General features: G+C 44.4%; 1 protein-coding gene across 1 annotated transcript in view; it reads left to right on the forward strand.

Annotated features, from left to right (window-relative positions):
• NDUFA7 (NADH:ubiquinone oxidoreductase subunit A7) overlaps positions 1–21,473 on the forward strand; it is an 84,561-nt gene extending 63,088 nt beyond the window's left edge. Inside the window, exon 4 of the mRNA XM_075337872.1 lies at positions 21,310–21,473. Within this exon, the coding sequence (XP_075193987.1) occupies positions 21,310–21,406 (97 nt within the window). The 3' untranslated portion in view covers positions 21,407–21,473. The remainder of the gene's footprint in view (positions 1–21,309) is intronic.
• The last annotated feature ends 324 nt before the right edge of the window (positions 21,474–21,797 follow it).

The raw sequence follows: 21,797 nt of genomic DNA on the forward strand, positions 1-21,797 counted from the left end.
TTACAAAAAGATCTGGATAAGATGTCACAATGGGCAGATACTTGGCAAATGAGATTTAATGTTGATAAATGTAAAGTAATGCACCTAGGACGAAGTAATCCTATAGCTGCGTATACATTAAATGGAAGTAAACTCGGGACTACAGAACAGGAGAACGACTTGGGTATTCTTATTACAAATAAGCTGAGCAGCAGTTCTCAATGTCAAGCAGCAGCTGCTAAAGCAAACAAGATTTTAGGGTGTATAAAAAGAGAGATTAGATCCCGTGATCCCAACGTATTGTTACCCCTCTATAAATCACTTGTAAGGCCACATCTGGAATATGGGATCCAGTTTTGGGCTCCACATTTTAAAAAGGACATTCAGAAGTTAGAATCAGTTCAAAGGTAGTTAGACTACTACAAGGAATGGAAGGCCTCCCATATGATGAGAGGTTGAAAAAGTTAGAGATGTTTAGGTTAGAATAAAGACGTCTCAGAGGAGATCTCATTTATACAGTGCCTTTTAAAATTTAAATTTTATGTTGAAGAATCAACAAGTGGGACACAATTATGAAGGTGAACAATATTTATTGCTTATTTTAAATTTTTGTAAAAATTAAAAAAACTGAAAATTGGGGCATGCAATATTATTAGTCCCCTTTACTTTCAGTGCAGAAAACTCACTCCAGAAGTTAATTGAGGATCTCTGAATGATCCAATGTTGTCCTAAATGACTGATGATGATAAATATAATCCACCTGTGTATAATGAAGTCTCCGTATAAATGCACATGCTCTGTGATAGTCTCAGTGTTTTGTTTAAAGCACAGAGAACGTCCTGAAAAGCAAGGAACACAACAGGCAGGTCCGTGATACTGTTGTGAAGAAGTTTAAAGCTGGATTTGGTTGCAAAAAGATTTCCAAAACTTTAAACATGCCAAGAAGCACTGTGTAAGTGATCATATTGAAATGGAAAGAGTATCATACCACTGCAAATCTACCTAGACCCGGCCGTCCCTCAAAAATTTCATGGCAAACAAGGAGAAGTCTGATCAGAGATGCAGCCAAGAGGCCCATGATCACTCTGGATGAACTGCAGAGATCTACAGCTGAGATGGGAGAGTCTGTCCATAGGACAACAATCAGTCGTACACTGCACAAATTTGGCCTTTATGGAAGAGTGGCAAGAAGAAAGCCCTTTCTCAAAGATATCCATAAAAAGTGTCGTTTAAAGTTTGCCGCAAGCCACCTGGGAGACACACCAAACATGTGGAAGGTGGTCAGATGAAACCAAAATCAAACTTTTTGGTCACAATGCCAAACGATATGTTTGGCGTAAAAGCAACACAGCTCATCACCCTGAACACACCCTCCCCACTGTCAAACATGGTGGTGGCAGCATCATGGTTTGGGCCTGCTTTGCTTCAGCAGGGACAGGGAAGATGGTTAAAATTGATGGGAAGATGGATGGCGCCAAATACAGGACCATTCTTGAAAAAAACCTGTTGGAGTCTGCAAAAGACTTGAGACTGGGACGGAGATTTGTCTTCCAACAAGACAATGATCCAAAACTTAAACCAAATGATCTAAAACATAAAGCAAAATCTACAGTGGAATGGTTCATAAACAAATGTATCCAGGTGTTAAAATGGCCAAGTCAAAGTCCAGACCTGAATCCAATTGAGAATCTGTGGAAAGAGCTGAAAACTGCTGTTCACAAATGCTCTCCATCCTACTGCAAAGGAAGAATAGGCAAATTTCAGTCTCTCTATGGGTAAAACCGATAAAGACATACTCCAAGTGACTTGCAGCTGTAATCGCAGCAAAAGGTGGCACTACAAAGTATTAACTTATAGGGGCCGAATAATATTGCACGCCCCAATTTTCAGTTTTTTATTGTTTACAAAATTTTAAAATAAGCAATAAATATCGTTCACCTTCACAATTGTCTCCCACTTGTTGATTCTTCACCATAAAATTTTACATTTTTATCTTTGTTTGAAGCCTGAAATGTGGGAAAAGGTTGAAAAATTCAAGGGGGCCGAATACTTTCACAAGGCACTGTATGTATAAATACACGTTTGGTCAATATAAAGGGACTGGCACATGACTTATTACTTCCAAAGACAGTACTAAGGACAAGGGAGCATACACTGCGAATGGAAGAAAAGCGATTCCGGCAGCTAAATAGGAAAGGGTTTTTTTTACAGTTAGAGCAGTCAGACTGTGGAATGCCCTACCACAAGAGGTAGTAATGGCAGATACTTTAACAGCTTTTAAAAAAGGGCTGTATGATTTCCTCAGTACACACAACATTGTTGGCTATAAGTGACTTAGGGACAAAATGTAGAATTGGTGGGGGAAGGTTAAACTAGATGGACCTAGGTCTTTTTTCAACCTATGTAACTATGTCATTGATCAATTTCTTCGCCAATCGTGATGTTGCTTTGGGTCTTTGCCCTGCTGGAACATTATGTTGTCTTTTTCATACTCCTAGTTCTCCAGTGTATGAAGCAACTCGTCTTGTAGGATATTCACATTCGCATAACTCAGCATTGAGACCACCATCGATCCTGGTCAATATCCAATGTCTTTTGCTGTGAAACAACCTTATATCAGGTTTCCTTCACTGAACTGAACAGTTCCTTCAATTTCTCTGTTAGTTAGCCCCCTTTCCCCTTGTTTTTTTCTAGACCCAATTACACCCATCAGAGCCTAATCTATTGACTTTCATTTCATTGCTCCAAATAACCCGTTTCCAATATTCTACTGTCCACTTTTCGTACTTTTTTGCAAACTCAAACTGACGCTTCTCATGATGATATTGAAGTCAAGGCTTCTTCACCTTTTTTTGGGCCACCATCATTCCACACTGTGTAACATGCGTCACATGGTGCTTGCATGGACATCTGTGATCTCACTATTACAAGCATACAAGTTACTGCCACTGCCATATTTGTCTCACCAGAACTGATAAACTTGGTGATTACCTGACTTGTTGATTGCTGATATTTTGCCAGGATCTCCACCTCTTGGATTTTGAATGGATGGGACGGACTTACTTTCTTCTTCCAACTGTCGCGGCACTCACATGATGCAGTTTGGCAATTTTCCTGGCCGAGAGACCATTATCGATGAGCTGGATGATGCTGAGAAAGGATGATGCTGTTCCTCTCTTGGGAAATCTTCTTCATGGCTGCTTTTCGATTTGAACCTATGACCTTTCTCTTGGGAATCAATCTGATAAAACACTGAAATATTAGGGAATGTGAGGACAGGTTGTGATTTGTAGTATACAGGAAAGAAAAAAAAATTTCAAACATCATGAGCAAAACACTAGCAATGGAGTGACATGACAAAAATCTGCATACCTAATAATATGCTAAATAGTTGCAAGTCAAATTTATGTATGAAATAGCCAAGATAATTGTCTATAAAATAAAAGTAGCTCAAAGCTATAGTGATGGTGAGCTATGGAGCCTGCTTATCACTATATGACATTTAATCACCTGTTACAACATTTTTTTTGTGGCAGTACAGCGACCCAAAAAATCTAATTTAGCGTTCTTGAATTTTTATTTCTTTTTCTTTTTTTTTTCTTTTTTACAATATTTGCTAATTAGGTTATTTTTATATTTGATAGATTGGACCTTTCGAATGCGACAATTACACGTGCATTTTGTTTTTTAATGAACTATATTGGGGAAAAAGGGGATGGTTTGAACTTTACTTTTTCCGTCTGATTGCTTGTTGTACATATCAATGCCACAGCATTGCTGTGAATGGTAAAAATCACAGTTTCCTTTGAAGCCCGGCCTCAGGCAGAGTTTCAAAGGACGTGTACTACGACAAGTACAAAGGCCTTCAGCAGATTAACAATCGCAGGTGGAAGTCCGCTCCACCCACGATTGTACTACACTACTATTATCTGCCAGGTATTGGGGGGAGCTTACCTGGTTATCTCGCTCCATACACCCACTTCCGACATGTGCCTGTACATGTACCGCAGATGTCATGACTTGAAGGGGTTAAAATAGACAACATCTGCAAGGAAGCATATGTAATGAAACCTCTATATAATGCTCAGTATTTATAGAGCCTTTCAGGATTTGAAAGCTGCCCATGCTATTTAGGACTAATGCAACCTCATACCATCAGAAATGTAAGCCTTCAAACTCTGAACTGTTAATAAGCTGGATGGTCCCTATCCTCTTGAGTCTGCAGGACACTGGGGTCCATAGAGAATTTCAAGTTTGATTCATCTGACCACAGAACAGTTTTCTATTTTGCTCAGTCCATGTTAAATGACTTTTGGCCCAAAGAAGTCAGTAGTGTTTCCTGATAGCATTGACAAAGGGAACCTGTCACCAGTTTTTTGCCCTATAAGCTGCGGCCACCACTGTGGGCTCTTATGTACAGCATTCTAACGTGCTGTATATAAGAGCCCAGGCCGCTGTGTTAGAACATAAAAAACACTTTATAATACTCACCTAAATCAGTCGCTGCGGTGGATATGACTCAAATGGGCGTCTTCGTCCTCTGGTGCCGGCGCCTCTTCTTTCGGCCTTCTTTCTCCTCCATCTTCTGAAGCCGCGGTGCATGACGCATCTGACGTCATACACACTCGCCGGCATTCAGGTCCTGAGCAGGCGTACTTTGATCTGCCCTGAGCAGGGCAGATGAAAGTATTTTAGTGCGCATGCGCGGGACCGGCGAGTGTGTATGACGTAGACGCGTCATGCACACAGGCTTCAGAAGGAGGACTAAGATGGCCGAAAGATGAGGCGCCGGCACCAGAGGACGAAGACGCCCATTTGAGCCAACACAGCGGTCTGGGCTCTTATATACAGCATGTTAGAATGCTGTATATAAGAGTCCACTGTGGTGGCCGCAGCTTATAGGGCAAAAAACTGCTGACAGGTTCCCTTTTAAATGACTCCTTCTTTGCACAATAGAGCTTTGATTTGGAATGTCTGGATTGCATACTGAACTTTGTTCAGAGATAACGATTTCTGTAAGTATTCCTGAGCCGATGCAGTGATTTGCACAACTGTATCATCTGAGTTTTTAATGCAGTGCCACCTGAGAGCCTGTAGATCACGAGCTGCCAATATTGACCGTTGGCCTTGTTCCTTGTGCGCATGAATTTCTCCAGAATTTCTGAATTCTTTGATATTATGTACTGTAGATGGTGGGAAATTCAAAGTCTCTACAACTTTACATTGAGGAACATCTTTCTAAAATTGTTCCACAGAATTTAGATGCAGTTGTCACAGGTTAATTAACCTCTGACTATCTTGCTTCTAAGAGACTCTGCCTCTCCAACATGTTCTTTTTATGTAGGGTCATGTGACGGAGTTAAAAATTGAAAATTCAGCTTTTTTCCATTAGAATCATTTTTCCTGCCTTTTTTCTAACTCTGTCCTAACGTTTTTGAGATGTGTTGTTGCCAGCAATAATAGACTGGTTAATTTTTCAAATTAATAGCAAAATGTATATTTTCACTTTCTGGTTTGTGTTCTATGTTCTGTTGTGAATAAAATATGGCAGTAAGGTCCCAAATCATTACATTCTTCTTTTCTTATATTTTACACAGCATGCTCAATCTTTAGGATATTAAGGATATTATGGTTGTAGATTCTTAGGGATGGTCAGCAAAGAAAGCATACCAACAAAACTGTATTGAGAATATATTATTTTATAACCAGAGTGAATTGAACATTATAAAATTGTTATAACATTATAATCACTTTATTTGTTTTGTTTTTTTTTCAATCACATTAATTCATTAAGCTTATAATCATGTCATAGTTATCAGGAAAGGAACCCCGCACATGCTCAGCTCTCTATATGTGCAGTCATTATCTCCTTGACGTCTGCTTTGATGTCACCTTGGTATTGGTCTTATCTCCTTGAAATGGCCTCCTCTTTGGCAAGGCTCTCTCGGTGCTCCTTGAACCACTTACCTAGGGATGACTTCCTGACTGCTCTCTCCTTCTAAGACGCCCTCCCTGAATTGATTCTACCTCCTTCAGGGACCCCTTACTGAATGACTTTTCTTCCTATATTGCCCTGTTTGTTTGTTTTAATGTTTTGTTTATTGAATCAAAATTAACAGAGTATATGCACATAACAAAAAACATAGGCATTTCTAGCATCACCATTAATCTAATTTGCATTCAATTGCATTAAGTCGCCTTCCAGATACAATATCATTCGTGGGATAGGATTTCAGATCAATTAAAAGTCGTTATATCAATCAAGAAGTGGAGGGCGAGCCCTATCTTGTCATACTCTCATAACAGTATAAAAAGAAAACCAGTTTTATCCTTTTTCTTATTTAAAGGAGAAAAAACAAAGAAAAAAGAGAACACACAACTACAACAAGGAAATAGAGGTGGGGGGGGGGGGGAGGGGAGGAAATCGTTGAGGAATCCAAAAAACCTTCCGGCTCTTATAGCTCAACTTTGGGGAAGGAGGTAGAGGGTCTAAGAGATTAGAGAATGGGAGATAAGATGAGGGGGGGGGGGGTGGAGAAGGGAGAAGATGTTGGTCTTAGGTCCACCCATCATATGTCTATAGTAATCAGGACTAGGTTATCTGCTCACTCATTCCCCTAATGGGGAGGAGGAGACGACCTAGGTTTCTTTATGACATTTCCTGCGCAATCGCCATCGGAAAGGAAGGTTTGGATTTGTAGTCTTTCCAGGCCTTCCAGACTTGCCCAAAGAAGAACAATTGTTGTCGTGAGAGGGCGGAGAGCTCCTCCGCGTGGTATAATTGGTCAATTTTCTGTAACAGCTGCGAGAAGGTGGGTATCATAGTCGTACGCCACAATTGAGCAATCAGCAGTTTATAGGCTGAGCTCACAAAAGATACCAGTTTCGAGTTAGCCTTATCATTAGGCCACAATGGAAAATTTAATAATAGATGCATGGGATCTGGGCCCTCCTGTTTGTTTGTAAGGTCAAAAATCAGCTGGATTGCCATCCTCCAGAATATCTGGAGGCGGGGGCACGTCCACCAAATGTGCATGTATGTACCTCTATCCCCCTCACATCTCCAGCAGAGACCCGAGGAGGCAGACTGCCAGGCCGCGGCCGTGTCCGGGACTATATACCATCTCGTCACTACTTTGAAGGAGCTCTCTTGAACCCTCACGCAACATGATGGTCCATGTGAGGCACCATAAATTTGACTCGTTTGAGCGTCAGTAAATGTGATGTTCAGATCTTTTTCCCACTTCAATATGTAAGCTCTTTTTACTACCAATTCTTTTGTAAGTAGAGTGTTATACAAGCATGCTAAGATTTTTTTGGGAGACCTTGTTTGCGAGCAAAAAGATTCAAATGTGGTTAAGGGTCTAGTGAGGCTGGACTGCAATAGTAATGGTTGAATTGTGCGTTTTATTGTCATATAATGGAGAAATGTGAGTTTAGAAAGTAAGGGGATCTCACCCACCTCCTGCCTCGAGATCAAAGAACCATCTTTTAGAAGATCTACAGCTGGGATCTTTGCATTACTTGAATATGGAGGCTTCGCGGTGTTGGCAAGATTCAGGCTGGAGTCTAGTATATCGGAGATTAGGGTAAGTGGTGATAGAGGGGGGGCCAAGAGCTCTATGTTACGACTCCAATTGTCCAGAAGTGTTCTAGTCAGGTCGTTGGTACAAGATCTTTTATGTTCCTGACAAGGGGGATTAAACAAAAGAGCACGCAAGGGGGCGGGGGCCAGGTATTCCTCTACTGTCGTCCATAGCTTGTTCGGAGGGCGCCTGACCCAGTCTACTGCTCTAGAGAGGACCGCAGCTTTATAATATGTGGATATGTTGGGGAGTCCCATTCCTCCTTTGTCCTTTGGGAGGCTTAGAGTGTGAAAATTAATTCTTGGTTTGTGTTTGTTCCAGATATAATTAGAAATTAAGGAATTACATTGAGAGAGGAAAAAATTAGGGACTGGTATTGGTAACATTTGAAAAAGGTATATGAATTTTGGAAGTACGATGCTTTTGATTAGGTTTTTCCGACCTATCCAAGAGATGAAGGGCGCTTTCCAAGAGGCTATTTGCGTAGTGAGTTTGGGGAGGAGAGGCTTATAGTTTAGGTCAAAGAGTGATTTGGGGGCTTTCCCTATTTTGATGCCGAGGTAGGTAATGTGGCTTTTTGGCCATTTGAATGGGAACGACTTCTGGAGTCGGTTAATGACATTACTCGGGATGTTTAGACTCAATGCTTCAGATTTGGAGAGATTAATTTTAAAGTTAGACCATTGGCTATATTCTTCTAGGGTGTTCATGAAGGCAGGGAAGCCCCTTTCGGGTCTGGACATTACTACCAACAAGTCATCAGCAAAGGCGGCGGACTTGTGGTGAATCCCCTGAAGGTTAATCCCCTCAATTTCCCGGTTTTGTTGGATGGAGCGTATTAAGGGCTCCATTACCATGACAAAAAGTAGGGGGGACAAGGGACATCCCTGCCTAGTTCCATTCTTAATGTCGAAGGGGTCAGTCAGCGTGTTATTTATTTTAATTCTGGCTGTGGGGGATGTATACATCTGTAGTATTGCATGTATGACAGTCTGAGGAAACTGAAATGCCTCCAACGTGCCCCGCAAGAAGGTCCAGTCCACCCTATCAAACGCCTTTTCAGCATCTGTTCCCAATAGCACAAGGGGCAAGCTCCGGGTCCTAGCATATTGCATTAAATGGAGTAAGCGTAGTGCATTGTCCTTCCCTTCTCTTCCCCGTATAAATCCAGATTGCTCCGGAGATATAAGGTCAGGGAGAATTTCCGCAACCCGATTGGCGATTAAGCTAGCGTAGATTTTCAGATCCACATTCAAAAGCGAGATGGGCCTATAACTTCCACAGCTTTCCGGGTCTTTTCCTTCCTTATGTATCAATGATATGTGGGCTTCCAGAGTTTGTTTGGGAATAGGATCTCCCAGAAGTAGAGCATTGCATGCTGCCAGGAGGTGGTCCCCCAAGATATCAAAGAACTTTTTATAATATATGGTTGGTAGGCCATCCGGGCCTGGTGCTCTTCCCATGGGGCATCTGGATAAGGTGGACAGAACCTCAGCACGAGAAAAAGGTTTTGTCAGGGATTCTTGTTGTGCTTTGGAGAGTGTTGGGAGGTTTAAATTGGCTAGATAGTTATGTATGCCGCTTTTCCTCTTGTCCGTTTCTGCTGTTGATTCTGCTGGCCGGGATTGATACAGACTCTTATAGAATTGTAAAAATTCATTTGAGATTTGTGAGTAATCTTGGGTGCGGTGTCCCTGTGGTGTTTTAAGTGTATGTATGAACGTGCGGGCCTGTCTTGTTTTAATTAATGACATCATGAGTTTGGAGGCTTTGTCCCCATGTACAAATATGCGGTTTTTCCAGCTCAAGTGTAACTTGGCCGATTGTTTGTTGAGTATGTCTCTCAAAGTCACCCGTTTGGCAGTCAATAATACTAGAGTCTGTTGGGACAGAGATTTTTTGTGTTGGGTTTCCAATGTGTTTATCTCTTCATATAGATTTTGTAAAAATAGTTTCCTTTGTTTATTAAGGTGTGAGGAAATGGAAATCAGTTCTCCCCTTATGACCGCTTTGTGTGCCTCCCACAGAAGTGGTGGTTTAATGTCTTGCGTCTTATTCTCCGCAAAATAATTGCGGAGACGATCGGAGATACGTTTTCTGTTGTCTTCTGAGGAGAGAACTGACTCATTTAACCTCCATGTGCGGTGAATCAGATATGCCCTCTGTAGTGTGAAATTTGCTGTGACATAGCTATGATCAGAGTGTGGCGTGGCTTGTATTGTCGTGTCAATAACATTAGGTAACAGAGACCTGGGTAAAAAAATGTAATCTATCCTGTGATATGATTTATGGGGGTGAGAAAAGAAAGTGTAATCTTTGGTTGTTGGATGTTGTAGTCGCCAGATATCGGTCAGGGATAAAGAGAGGAGAGCAGTTTTGACTCGAGAGAGGTCCCTAAGTGATATGTGGCTCTTCTTTGCTGTTGAGTCTAATGTTGGTTCTAGAGCTACATTAAAGTCTCCACAAAGTATTGGAATGCCCTCCGAAAATGTCTTGAATTTTTTGAGTGTGGAAAGCAGCCATCTCACCTGTCTGATATTTGGAGCATAAATATTTCCCATAGTTACCATTGACCCTGCTAATAGGCCTTTAACAAAAATGTACCGGCCCTCCGGATCAATTACTTCCCTTTGGGGTAAAAAGGGTATGTCTTTGGCAAGTGCTATCGACACCCCTTTAGTTCGTTTATTTGGAGAAGGAGCATGAAACCACGTATTGTAGTGTGCTTTTTCAAAGCTTGGAATTTTGCCTTTACAAAAGTGTGTTTCTTGTAGAAAAATTATGTCAGTACACTTTTTGTGAAAATTAGATAAGGTTTGTGCCCTTGGTATAGGAGAATTCAACCCATGAGCGTTAAAACTTGCCACATTAAATACCTTATGTTGTGTCTGCATAGTGACGATAGCGGGTGGACGACTCTATTTCCGGTGGAATGAATGGACCAGACCAACGACCTTGCTGGGAGAGGGGGGAGCGGAAGAGATGGGGGATAGAGAAAAGATCAGACAAAGAACAAAATGTTAAAGTCAACAATAACAACATTTTCAACACCTAGATAAGAGTAAATACATATCTAGAGGGAGCAGAAAGTGTGGAATCCCTAAAGAGACTTCATGCTTTAAACATGCATAAACAATGATTGGCAATAATAAGCTTGAGCCTAGGCCTTCTCATGGGGCTTGTTTTCTGAGTTCGCCTGTTGCTTCTGTGCCGCATTGCGTCTAGGCCTTTGGGCCTTCGGGTTGACGCTGTGCCAGGGTGGCGGCTCTGGAAGTTGCCGTAACGCAGTTGCTGTACTATGGATCTCTAATTCCGGATATTTTTCCAGAGTAATCCCCAGATCTTCGCAGATGTGCTTAATTTCGCCTGATGTTTTGCCTTGATAATGTTTCCCTTTCGCTGTTACTGCAATGCCGAATGGATAAAGCCAGCGGTATGGGAATTGGCGTTGGCGTAGCTCCTCTGTGAAGGGTTTCAGTATTCGCCTCTTGGTCAGAGTGGTGGCAGCTAGGTCTTGGAAAATCTTGATTTCGGAATCTTCATATTTTATGGTGCCAGCTTCTCTTGCTTTTTTGAGGATGAGCTCCTTAATACGGTAGTCCATGAAACGGCAGATGACATCTCTTGATGGTTCCCCCTGCCTGGGACGGGGTCTCAAGGATCAATGGGCTCTGACCAGCTCTATCAATGGTGCAGGGTCAGTGTCTATCAAGTTGGTGAAGATGCTTAATAGAGCTGGGGTCAGGGCTTCATTTACTACCGTTTCTGGTAGTCCTTTTATTCTGAGATTGTTCCGTCGCTCTCTATTTTCATGATCCTCCAGAATAGTATGTATTTGGTTGATATTATCTTCTTGTTGGTGAAGACAAGAGATGATGGCATTGGATGTTGTGGTAATCGTGGCCTGGGAAGCTTCCAGTTGTTCCACTCTGTGGCCTATCTGGCCAATATCCTGTTTGATATGAGAGAGCTCCTTCACTACCGGTTCCAAGGCTTTGTTGAGAATCCGTTTGATAAAGGACCTGGAGATAGGGAGACTCTTACTAGAATCCATGTCTTCCGCGTCACTGGCATCTTCCTCCATTTCTTGCGTGGTATTAGCAGATGAGTTTTGAGGGCACTCAGCCCCCGCCTCCGCTGGCAAGAGGTGTTTTTTGAGGAACTTGTCAACATCTGCTTGGGTTGTGGTCACCACTGTTTTAGGCAGAGCACTAGCCATTTTATTACCAAATTTGACCATGTCGAAGTCAGCTCTTGTGGTATTATCTTATATCCAGTATAGTGGGGGTCCGGTCACTTCGCTCCCTCTGCGTTGTGTGGGGTGCACCGCTTTACATGCCCCTGTGGGGGGAGGGGGGGGGGGGGAGGATGTCAGATGGTTTGTGCTTTTTTATATATTGTAGGCCTATGTGGTTTAGGCCCCAAACCCGAGTCGACTGAGCACCCTATGCTGCAAAGGGGGCACAGAGCAGCTCCTCACGGCTCCCTATGTCTCTGGGTATCTTGAAAAGGGGGGTCTCCCTGGACCGAGTCCGTTTACCTTTCACTTGGTATAGCCCCGGTGTATGGGGGCCCTATCTGCCCTCAGCACTGGCCTCTATTCCCCCTGCGATTCCTCACTCAGCAGTGATGGCGACCGCTGAGCTACACGGGGGGGGGGGGGGGGCAATGGAGGGGGGCGCCTGGATGCTGGGTGCCCGCAGCTGGGCCCGACTGTCACCACCGGCTGGATTTGGAGCCTCGGAGCAGGAGAGGGGCAGGCGTGTAGCCGGGTGCTGGAGGATAACTCACTCACCGCCAGGCCTTCGCTCCGGTGCTGCAGGTTTCTCTCGGAGTGCCGCTGAGCTACACGGGGGGGGAGGGGGGGAGCAATGGAGGAGGGCGCCTGGATGCTGGGTGCCCGCAGCTGGGCCCGACTGTCACCGCCGGCTGGATTTGGAGCCTCGGAGCAGGAGAGGGGCAGGCGTGCAGCTGGGTGCTGGAGGGTGCCTCATTCACCGCCAGGCCCTCGCCGCAGGTTTCACTCGGAGTGCCACTCCCCACCGTCGCGATACCTCGCGCCGCGTCCCAGGCGCTCCGCGCGGCCCCTTCAGAAAACCGCGCCTCAGGCCCTCCGACCGACCCACTGGTGAGTACCGGGTCTCTTCACCTCCACAGGTCCTCCGGCTTGCCCTGGCTGCCCGCGCGGTCTCGGCTCCGTCCACCTTCCTCAGAGCTGGGCGGCTGGGGAATCAAAATGGCGGCGGCGGCTCCCCGGAGCAGCGGATCAATCCGGGCCAGGAAGATAAGGAATGGGGGGGTCGTCTGACTACCACCTGTACCTTCTGAGCCCCTTGGGGAGCTCTGTCTTTCCTCCGGCTGGAGCCTCCGTTTTCCTGGGACCGCGTTTCTTCGGCCCTGTCACCGCCAATGCTCTGCCAGGCCGCAACTGTATCTGGGCTCTAGGATACGCTCCTATGGGTGCCGCCGGCAAATGAGGGTCCCTTCTTTCTTGTGGCACTCTGGGGGCTTGGATGAGATAGCCAGATGTGTTTAATGCCCGCCAGGGAGCAGGATGCTCATGGATAGATCAGGAGCTCCCTCATCCACGTCTGCCCCTGACAGCGGCCATTTTGGAACCCCTATCCTATATTGCCCTGTTTGAACCATTAAATCACAAAACTGCCAAACAATATGTGCTGAAGCTTCAATCAACATGTTACGTCACCACCGGAGTCCGCTCCAGCGACTTCTGCTCCGATCGCCAGGCAACGCCGTGTTCCTGCCATGGATGGTGCTGGTGATGGGAGAGGAGTCGATGCCAGCGGCACCGGTGGGCGCAGGCTCTGATCATCCACTGAGCTGGGTTATCTTGGGATCTGCAGTACCACTGGCTGACTGTGGGTGGCGTGTGTCTTCCAGCTAAAGTTGCCAGCGTTCAGCTACAGCCAATGGGAAGACACCACACCCTTTTTAGTTCCCCTCCTGTCTGCTGACCTCTGCCAGAGATGGTTCTGATTTCCTGACTCCTGATCCGCCCTATTCTGTTTTGTGATTCCTGTATGCTGACTTTTGCGTGTTTTCTGACTACCCTTCTGCCTGTTGTTTTTGTACCTCGCTGCCCGATCCGTATTTGACCTCTGCTACATTTTCTGATTTCGTCCTTGCCTGCCGATTCTGTCCCTGTTCTGCTATTCCTGGTTTGACCCTGCCAGACGACTACTCTCATCGGACTGCAGCCTTCTGCAGGTAGTGATCTCCAGGGCCCTGTGTAATTCCAAATCCCTGTGTAGGGGTTAAAGGGTTTCAGGGTTCTGGGGGTCCTGCTTGGTGAGTGGCTTCCCTCTAGCCTGTCCATTACATCCCATCTTAGTCTGTTGATCCAGGCAGGCGTTACACAACTACATTATACACTATGGGATGGTTGCTATACTACGGTTGGAGGGTATTCTAAGTGTGTACTAAATGGGATGTAGTATTGGGGAGGAGTGTTGCTGCCGGGGTGGGGGGGGGAGGGGGCGGGAGGGAAAGGGGTAATAGATATGATAAACTTAATTTGGATGCCGTATTGTTATACTGTTGTATGTATTCTGTTTTAATAAAAAAGTATCTGATTTAAAAAAAAACCCACTATAATCTGAAGCAGAAATTCAGATTAATGAAGCTAAAGAAAACATGATTTAAAATATTAATTTTTATTCAAAATTTATAACATTAAAAATTGTAAACAAGTTCCACAGTATCACAACCATGGACATGCAAGTAGGTGTAATTAGTGTGATGTTAATATAGAAGCCAAAAATGTAATTGCAGTGCACATAATATATTGTATAAATTTACATAGAAAAGCAATAAATAGAATAGTATATCAGTCATAGAAAATGCAGAAATAGAACAAGTAATATAAAGTGCTCTATGCTGTGCAAAGTCGCTGGTTAGTAAAATCAATCCTAAACCAATATTACCTAATACAAGTAATTAAAGAGCACCATATCTTATAACGTCTAACTACTGCGTGACTCTATGACATGAGAATCACGATCTACTATTGCACTCTAGGCGTAATTGATTAAAGTTAGGCTATGTTCACACATGACGTTTTTGCAGCATTTTTTTCCTGACTAAAACCTGACCTTGTGGCAGGATGTCTCCTGGGAGTCATATGCTGTTTTGGTGAATTTTTTTGTGGCGTTTTTACAGTGATGTCAAGACCAGCAAGGGTTAAAGAGTACCTGAGTGCTGGGCCGGGCCGGGATTGACCTGGATCCGGCACTTGGTTAGTAAAAAAAAAAAAAAAAAAGTAACGCACGAGCGTGCTATACTTACCAGTCTCCGGTAGATGCTAGAGTGTATGGGCTCCTTCCAGGTATGACATCATTCAACAGGCCCCTAGCACATGGGGGGCGAAGCATGATTGTAGTGGAAAGGAGTAAACCTCTCCAATCTCACTAACCAAGCCGTTCACATCCACTGACCCAGCTGGTCATGCCCACTAACCTGGAAGGAGCCCATACATTCTAGGCTCAACTGTATTTGTTCCCGCGGCCTTTCCTACTTCCGTTGCCGCTCATTAGCCTCATGCATATTCACTGCTCCCCCCCCCCCCCACTGGAGTCTGTGGGTTTATCGTACAGTAAAAAAAAATTAAAAAAAGACGTAGGGTCCCCCCCATATTATGATATCCAGCACAGATAAAGCCCATGGCTACAGGCTGCACTCCCCAGCTGTGTGCTTATCTTGGCTGGGTATCAAAATAAGAGGGATGCCATGTTGTTTTTTAATTATTTAAATTAAAACTTTATTAACCCCATAATCACACCCCTGCAGGTCGGACGTAATCCACACGAGGTCCCACGGTGATTTAGCTCTGCTACATCTGAAGATCACAGTGAGCGCCCTAGAACAGGACTGCCTGCTGTGAGCTCCAGAGAGTGAATGAGCCGCACAATCAATGGTCACTTCACGTAGGTGATTTCCGGTCACAGCTGGCGATACCTGTGACCGGGAATAGCCTGAGTGAGGTCACTGCTGAATGCTTAGCTCACTCATTCTCTGTATAGACCTGCAGACTGGGTCTGTGATTGGTTGCAGTCAGATGCTGGGGGCGCGTCTGACTGTAACCAATCACAGATGAAAGCAGTGAATATGTAATGAGCGGGAAAAAGGAGGAGCCGCGGGAGCTTACAGCCGCGACGGTGATTCGGTAAATATAGCGCGCCTGCTCCAATCCCCTATCCCCAGCACCATTTAAATCACGGCCAGGCACCCTGGATCAATTCCGGGTATCTAGTAACAGGTGGACTCGCAGGGTATCTGCGAGTCCACCTGTGACTATTGTGAAAAACCGTAGCAAAAGCGCTGAAAAGAATTGACATGTTCATTCTTTTCATAACGCAGCAAAACCGGAGAAATTTCACAAAATTGTCAGGAAAAAATCCTGACGTGTTTTTATGTGTCTTGTACTGTTTGATTATTGTACTTGTCCCTATTATGTATACCTCTTTCACATGTAAAGCGCTATGGAATTGATGGCGCTATAATAATAAATAATAATAATAATGTGTGCATGAGATTTCAGAAATCTCATAGACTTTGCTGGGACTGTAAAAAGCAGCGTTTTATTAGCATGGATTTGCATAAAACCAGGGCAACTCTGTAGCTAAAAAACGCTGCAAAAACATCCAGTGTGAATATAGCCTTAGGCCCTGTGCCCACGGGAACTTGCTTCTGCGGATTTTGCCGCGGAAAACCTGCAGATTTATCTGGATTTTCCAGATAAATCCGCAGGTTTCAGCATGTACAGACACTTCCCATGTTATCCTATGGGACATGGGGAGTGCTGTGTCCACGTTGCGGAATGTGCGGTTGCGGAATATACTGCGGATATCCCGCAGTCGCACATAACTGCGTGTCAATTATTCCTGCGGCATTACCTGCGGAAATCCCCTGCTTTGGCCCATACTTACCTGCCTTGATAGCAGACACCCGGTCATTTTCCCTCGGTGCACAGGAGCAGAAAGGAGGAGGTGGGTGGGGCCTGCACGAGCTCCGGTCATGTGACAGCCAGAGCTAGTTCAGGCCCACCCACCTTCTCCTTCACAGTGTAAACACGGCCGGAGACGGGAGAGAAGTGCTGCATGATGGAGGTATGAACGCCCTGATCACTCAGCACTTGTTCTGCATTGAGGATGCAGTGCCGAAGCCATGGTACTGTATCCTCAATGCAGAATGCCCGTACCATATCCGCAGGACATTCCGCAAATAAAGCGCAGCATGGAAACAGACAAAGTTGTGCTGCGGTTTTCTGGGAGCTCCTGCGAAATGTCCTGCGGATATAACCGCAGGACACTTTCCCCCGTGGGCACATATCCTTAAAGTGCTTAGTTCTGTGCAATAAGGCTGGAATTTATGGATCCCCTGGATAATATAATGTGCATGTCAGCTTCTGCTAATGCCAATAGCTGAGTGATCCAGTTATTCAGAGACGTCTAATTATAGGAATCACATAAATCAAAATGATACTCGCTACTGACCACAACATCCACGTCCCTCTACCCCAACGTACGTTTTGCCACTTCTTCGGGGGGTGGGGGTGGGGCGTGTGTTAAGGTAGAGGGCAATGGTCTTTTTATAGTGTGCTGCCCTCTGAAGGAAACTAGTGAGATGCACGCTGCGTTCCATTGATCACATGACAACGGAAGCAGCGTGGTGTCAAATACCACCGTCGAATGGAAGTCGCAGCTGAGAACTCTCAGACATGCGCACTAGCTGGTGAGACAATTCCACACAGAAACCGTTGTATAAATGTGGATTTTAATCATAGAAAAAATGACCCTATTCTGACTAAATGAAAAGGATCCCTTGTGTAGAATGGAATATACAGTGATAATTAAAGAACTACAGTGCCTTGCGAAAGTATTTGTCCCCCTTGAATTTTTCAACCCACATTTCAGGCTTCAAACATAAAGATAAAAAATTGAAATTTTATGGTGAAGAATCAACAAGTGGGACACAATTGAGAAGGTGAACGATATTTATTGCTTACTAGCTGTAGTACCCGGGCGTTACCCAGGATGGTAACTGTCTCTCACAGTCTGTCTGTCTCTTTCCCTGTCTGTCTCTGTGTGACTGTCTGTGTTTATCTCTGTCTGTATTTGTCTTTATGACTCTCTCTATCTCTGTGTGTGTCTCTCTATGTCTGTAAATCAAAAAAGTCTGTGGAGCCTCTGTTAAGGTCCAGTCACACTAAGCAACTTACCAGCGATCCCAACAACCATAGGGATCGCTGGTAAGTTGCTAGGAGGTTGCTGGTGAGATGTCACACTGCGACGCTCCAGCGATCCCACCAGCAACCTGACCTGGCAGGGATCGCTGGAGCGTCGCTACACGAGTTGCTGGTGAGCTCACCAGCAACCAGTGACCAGCCCCCAGCGCCGCGTGCAAGATGCTGCGCTTGGTAACTAAGGTAAATATCGGGTAACCAACCCGATATTTACCTTGGTTACCAGCGCACGGAGCTACACGTGCAGAGAGCAGGGAGCAGCGCACACTGAGCGCTGGCTCCCTGCTCTCCTAGTTACAGCACACATCGGGTTAATTACCCGATGTGTGCTGCAGCTACATGTGCACAGAGCAGGGAGCAGCGCACAATGCTTAGCGCTGGCTCCCTGCTCTCCTAGCTACAGCACACATCGGGTTAATTAACCCGATGTGTCCTGCAGCTACATGTGCACAGAGCAGGAGCCGGCACTGACAGTGAGAGCGGCGGAGGCTGGTAACAAAGGTAAATATCGGGTAACCAAGGACAGGGCTTCTTGGTTACCCGATGTTTACAGTGGTTACCAGCCTCCGCAGAAGCCGGCTCCTGCTGCCTGCACATTTAGTTGTTGCTGTCTCACTGTCACACACAGCGATCTGTGCTGCACAGCGGGACAGCAACAACTAAAAAATGGCCCAGGACATTCAGCAACAACCAGCGACCTCACAGCAGGGGCCAGGTTGTTGCTGGATGTCACACACAGCAACATCGCTAGCAACTTCACAAAAGTTGTTCGTTAGCAGCGATGTTGCTAGCGATGTTGCTTAGTGTGACGGGGCCTTTAGAGTCTCGACACAGAAACTAGCCAGATATCCCTCCGGGAAGGACCTAGCCAAGGAATGGCTCTTTTTAGGAAACCACCGTAACCGCCATATTAAGTGGCCCTTTTAGTCAATATCCAACTCTTTGACAAGTTTAAAGATATAACAAGGGAAATACCAAGGCCAGGTATCCATCCACAGACAGCTGTTTCGGGGTATTGCCCCTAATCAGTGTGGAGTAGGAGATTATGGCCAGGTGGGAGCAATGCCTAGTAGACCAACAAGACAGTGTCAGTTACGGTGGTTTCCTAAAAAGAGCCACTCCTTGGCTAGGTCCTTCCCGGAGGGATATCTGTCTAGTTTCTGTGTTGAGACTCCTAACAGAGGCTCCACGGACTTTTTTGATTTGCATATTTCCCAGGGGCCAATTCACTGTGTTGAGCGCCATCGTTGACTGCCTGCAGAGTTTTCTCTGGCTGGTCTCCCCGAGATCAGTGATTGTTTTGTCTTGTTGGTCTCTATCTCTGTGTCTGTCTCTCTCCCTCTCTGTGTCTGTCTCTCTATCTTTGTGGCGGTCTGTCTCTTTCCCCGGTCTGTCTCTTTCCCCGGTCTGTCTCTTTCCCCGGTCTGTCTCTTTCCCCGGTCTGTCTCTCTGTCTCTTTCTGTCTGTCTGGCTTTTGTTTTCCTGTTTGTCTCTGTCTCTTTCCCTGTGTGCCTCTTTCTCTGTCTGTGCCTGTCTCTCAGTCTTTCTCTCCCTCTATCCGTCTCTCCACCAACATCATATTACCTCACACATAAGCTTCTTATACTATGAATCTCCTTTGTTCCTATAGCAACCAATCATAGCTCATATTAATAACCTGTAGCTCGCAGCTCCATTCACTTTAATGGAGGCATGTTTTTGGGAGAGTAACTGTAAAGCGCGGGGTTAAATTTTCTTGTCAAAATATAGTCTTTGACGTTCCCTGAGTCACATGGGGTGTCTGTGCAAAATTTTATGATTGTAAATGCGACAGTGCGGATTCCTTTAGCGGACATACACATAAAATCTAATATATAAAGCTGAGTGTAAGTTTTTGGAAAAAATAAAAAACTGAAAAGTGGGGCGTGCAATATTATTCGGGCCCTTTTAAGTTAATACTTTGTAGTGCCACCTTTTGCTGCGATTACCGCTGCAAGTCGCTTGGGATATGTGTTTATCAGTTTTGTACATCGAGAGACTGAAATTCTTGCCCATTCTTCCTTTGCAAACAGCTCGAGCTCAGTGAGTTTGGATGGAGAGCGTTTGTGAACAGCAGTTTTCAGCTCTTTCCACAGATTCTTGCTTGGATTCAGGTCCGGACTTTGACTTTTCCATTCTAACACCTGGATACATTTATTTGTGAACCATTCCATTGTAGATTTTGCTTTATGTTTTGGATCATTGTCTTGATGGAAGACAAATCTCTGTCCCAGTCTCAGGTCTTTTGCAGACTCCAACGGGTTTTCTTCAAGAATGGTCCTGTATTTGGCTCCATCCATCTTCCCATCAATTTTAACCATCTTCCCTGTCCCTGCTGAAGCAAATCAGACCCAAACCATGATGCTGCCATCATCATGTTTGACAGTGGGGATGGTGTGTTCAGGGTGATGAGCTGTGTTGCTTTTATGCCAAACATATCATTTGGCATTGTGGCCAAAAAGTTTGATTTTGGTTTCATCTGACCAGAGCACCTTCTTCCACATGTTTGGTGTGTCTCCCAGGTGGCTTGTGGCAAACTTTAAACGGCACCTTTTATGGATGTCTTTGAGAAATAGCTTTCTCCTTGCCACTCCTCCATAAAGGCCAGATTTTTGCAGTATACGACTTATTGTTGTCCTATGGACAGACTCTACCATCTCAGCTGTAGATCTCTGCAGTTCATCCAGAGTGATCTTGGGCCTCTTGGCTGCATCTCTGATCAGTTTTCTCCTTGTTTGACATGAAATTTTTGAGGGACGGCCGGGTCTTGATAGATTTGCAGTGGTATGATACTCCTTCCATTTCAATATGATCGCTTGCACAGTGCTTCTTGGGATGTTTAAAGTTTTGGAAATCTTTTTGCAACCAAATCCGGCTTTAAACGTCTCCACAACAGTATCGCGGACCTGCCTGTTGTGTTCCTTGGTCTTCATGTTTATCTGTGCTTTAAACAGAACACTCAGACTATCACAGAGCAGGTGCATTTATACGGAGACTTCATGACACACAGGTGGCTTATATTTATCATCATCAGTCATTTAGGACAACATTGGATCATTCAGAGATCCTCAATGAATTTCTGGAGTGAGTTTTCTGCACTGAAAGTAAAGGGGCTGAATAATATTGCATGCCCCACTTTTCAGTTTTTTATATTTTACAAAAACTTAAACTAAGCAATAAATATCGTTCACCTTCACAATTGTGTCCCACTTATTGATTCTTCACCATAACTTTACATTTTTTTATCTTTATATTTGAAGCCTGAAATGTGGGAAATGGTTGAAATATTCAAGGGGGCCGAATACTTTCGCAAGGCACTGTATATACACTTACAAGAATTATATTATTTAATTAACATAAAGGTGTATAGTTAATATAAGATACATGTAAAGTATATATGCGTGATAAAATAAAAGTGACGAGGCAGATTATAGTATTGGTGCATGTTTGGTTTTTTTTTTATAGGTCTGATGTAACTGTGGCAAAAGTATTAAAGAAGCCGGTAACACCAGGATCTTGTCCTCCTAAGATGATATTGTCACGTGATGAGCCCTACCTCTGAAGGAAGCATGGATAAAGTGAATTCAACTATTGTATCATAATGATGGAAATAAAAAAAAAAAAAAAGATATGAAGTGGGTTTTTTTCAGTTCTGTAAATACTTGACACTGATTTTGGCCGTCACAGTATGTTTTCTGGGGGGGGAGGTTGGGTTCTCCCCTTTCACCCCACATGCATACATTCATCATCTGGGTTAAATGCATTGATGGTTTTTGTACTTCAGATTGTTAGTAATACCAATTTTACATACACTTTAGACAAACTTTAAAGGGTTATTCTACATTTTATTAAATTGGTTTACGAAGACCGCATGAAAGACAGACCCAAAGCTACCGTAGCTACTTGCAATCTATTTGCTGTTTTCTGCTGTGAGTGCTTTTGTTTTCCATTAT

This window comes from Anomaloglossus baeobatrachus, chromosome 1, assembly GCF_048569485.1.
Source record: "Anomaloglossus baeobatrachus isolate aAnoBae1 chromosome 1, aAnoBae1.hap1, whole genome shotgun sequence".
Classification (NCBI taxonomy): Eukaryota; Metazoa; Chordata; class Amphibia; order Anura; family Aromobatidae; genus Anomaloglossus; species Anomaloglossus baeobatrachus.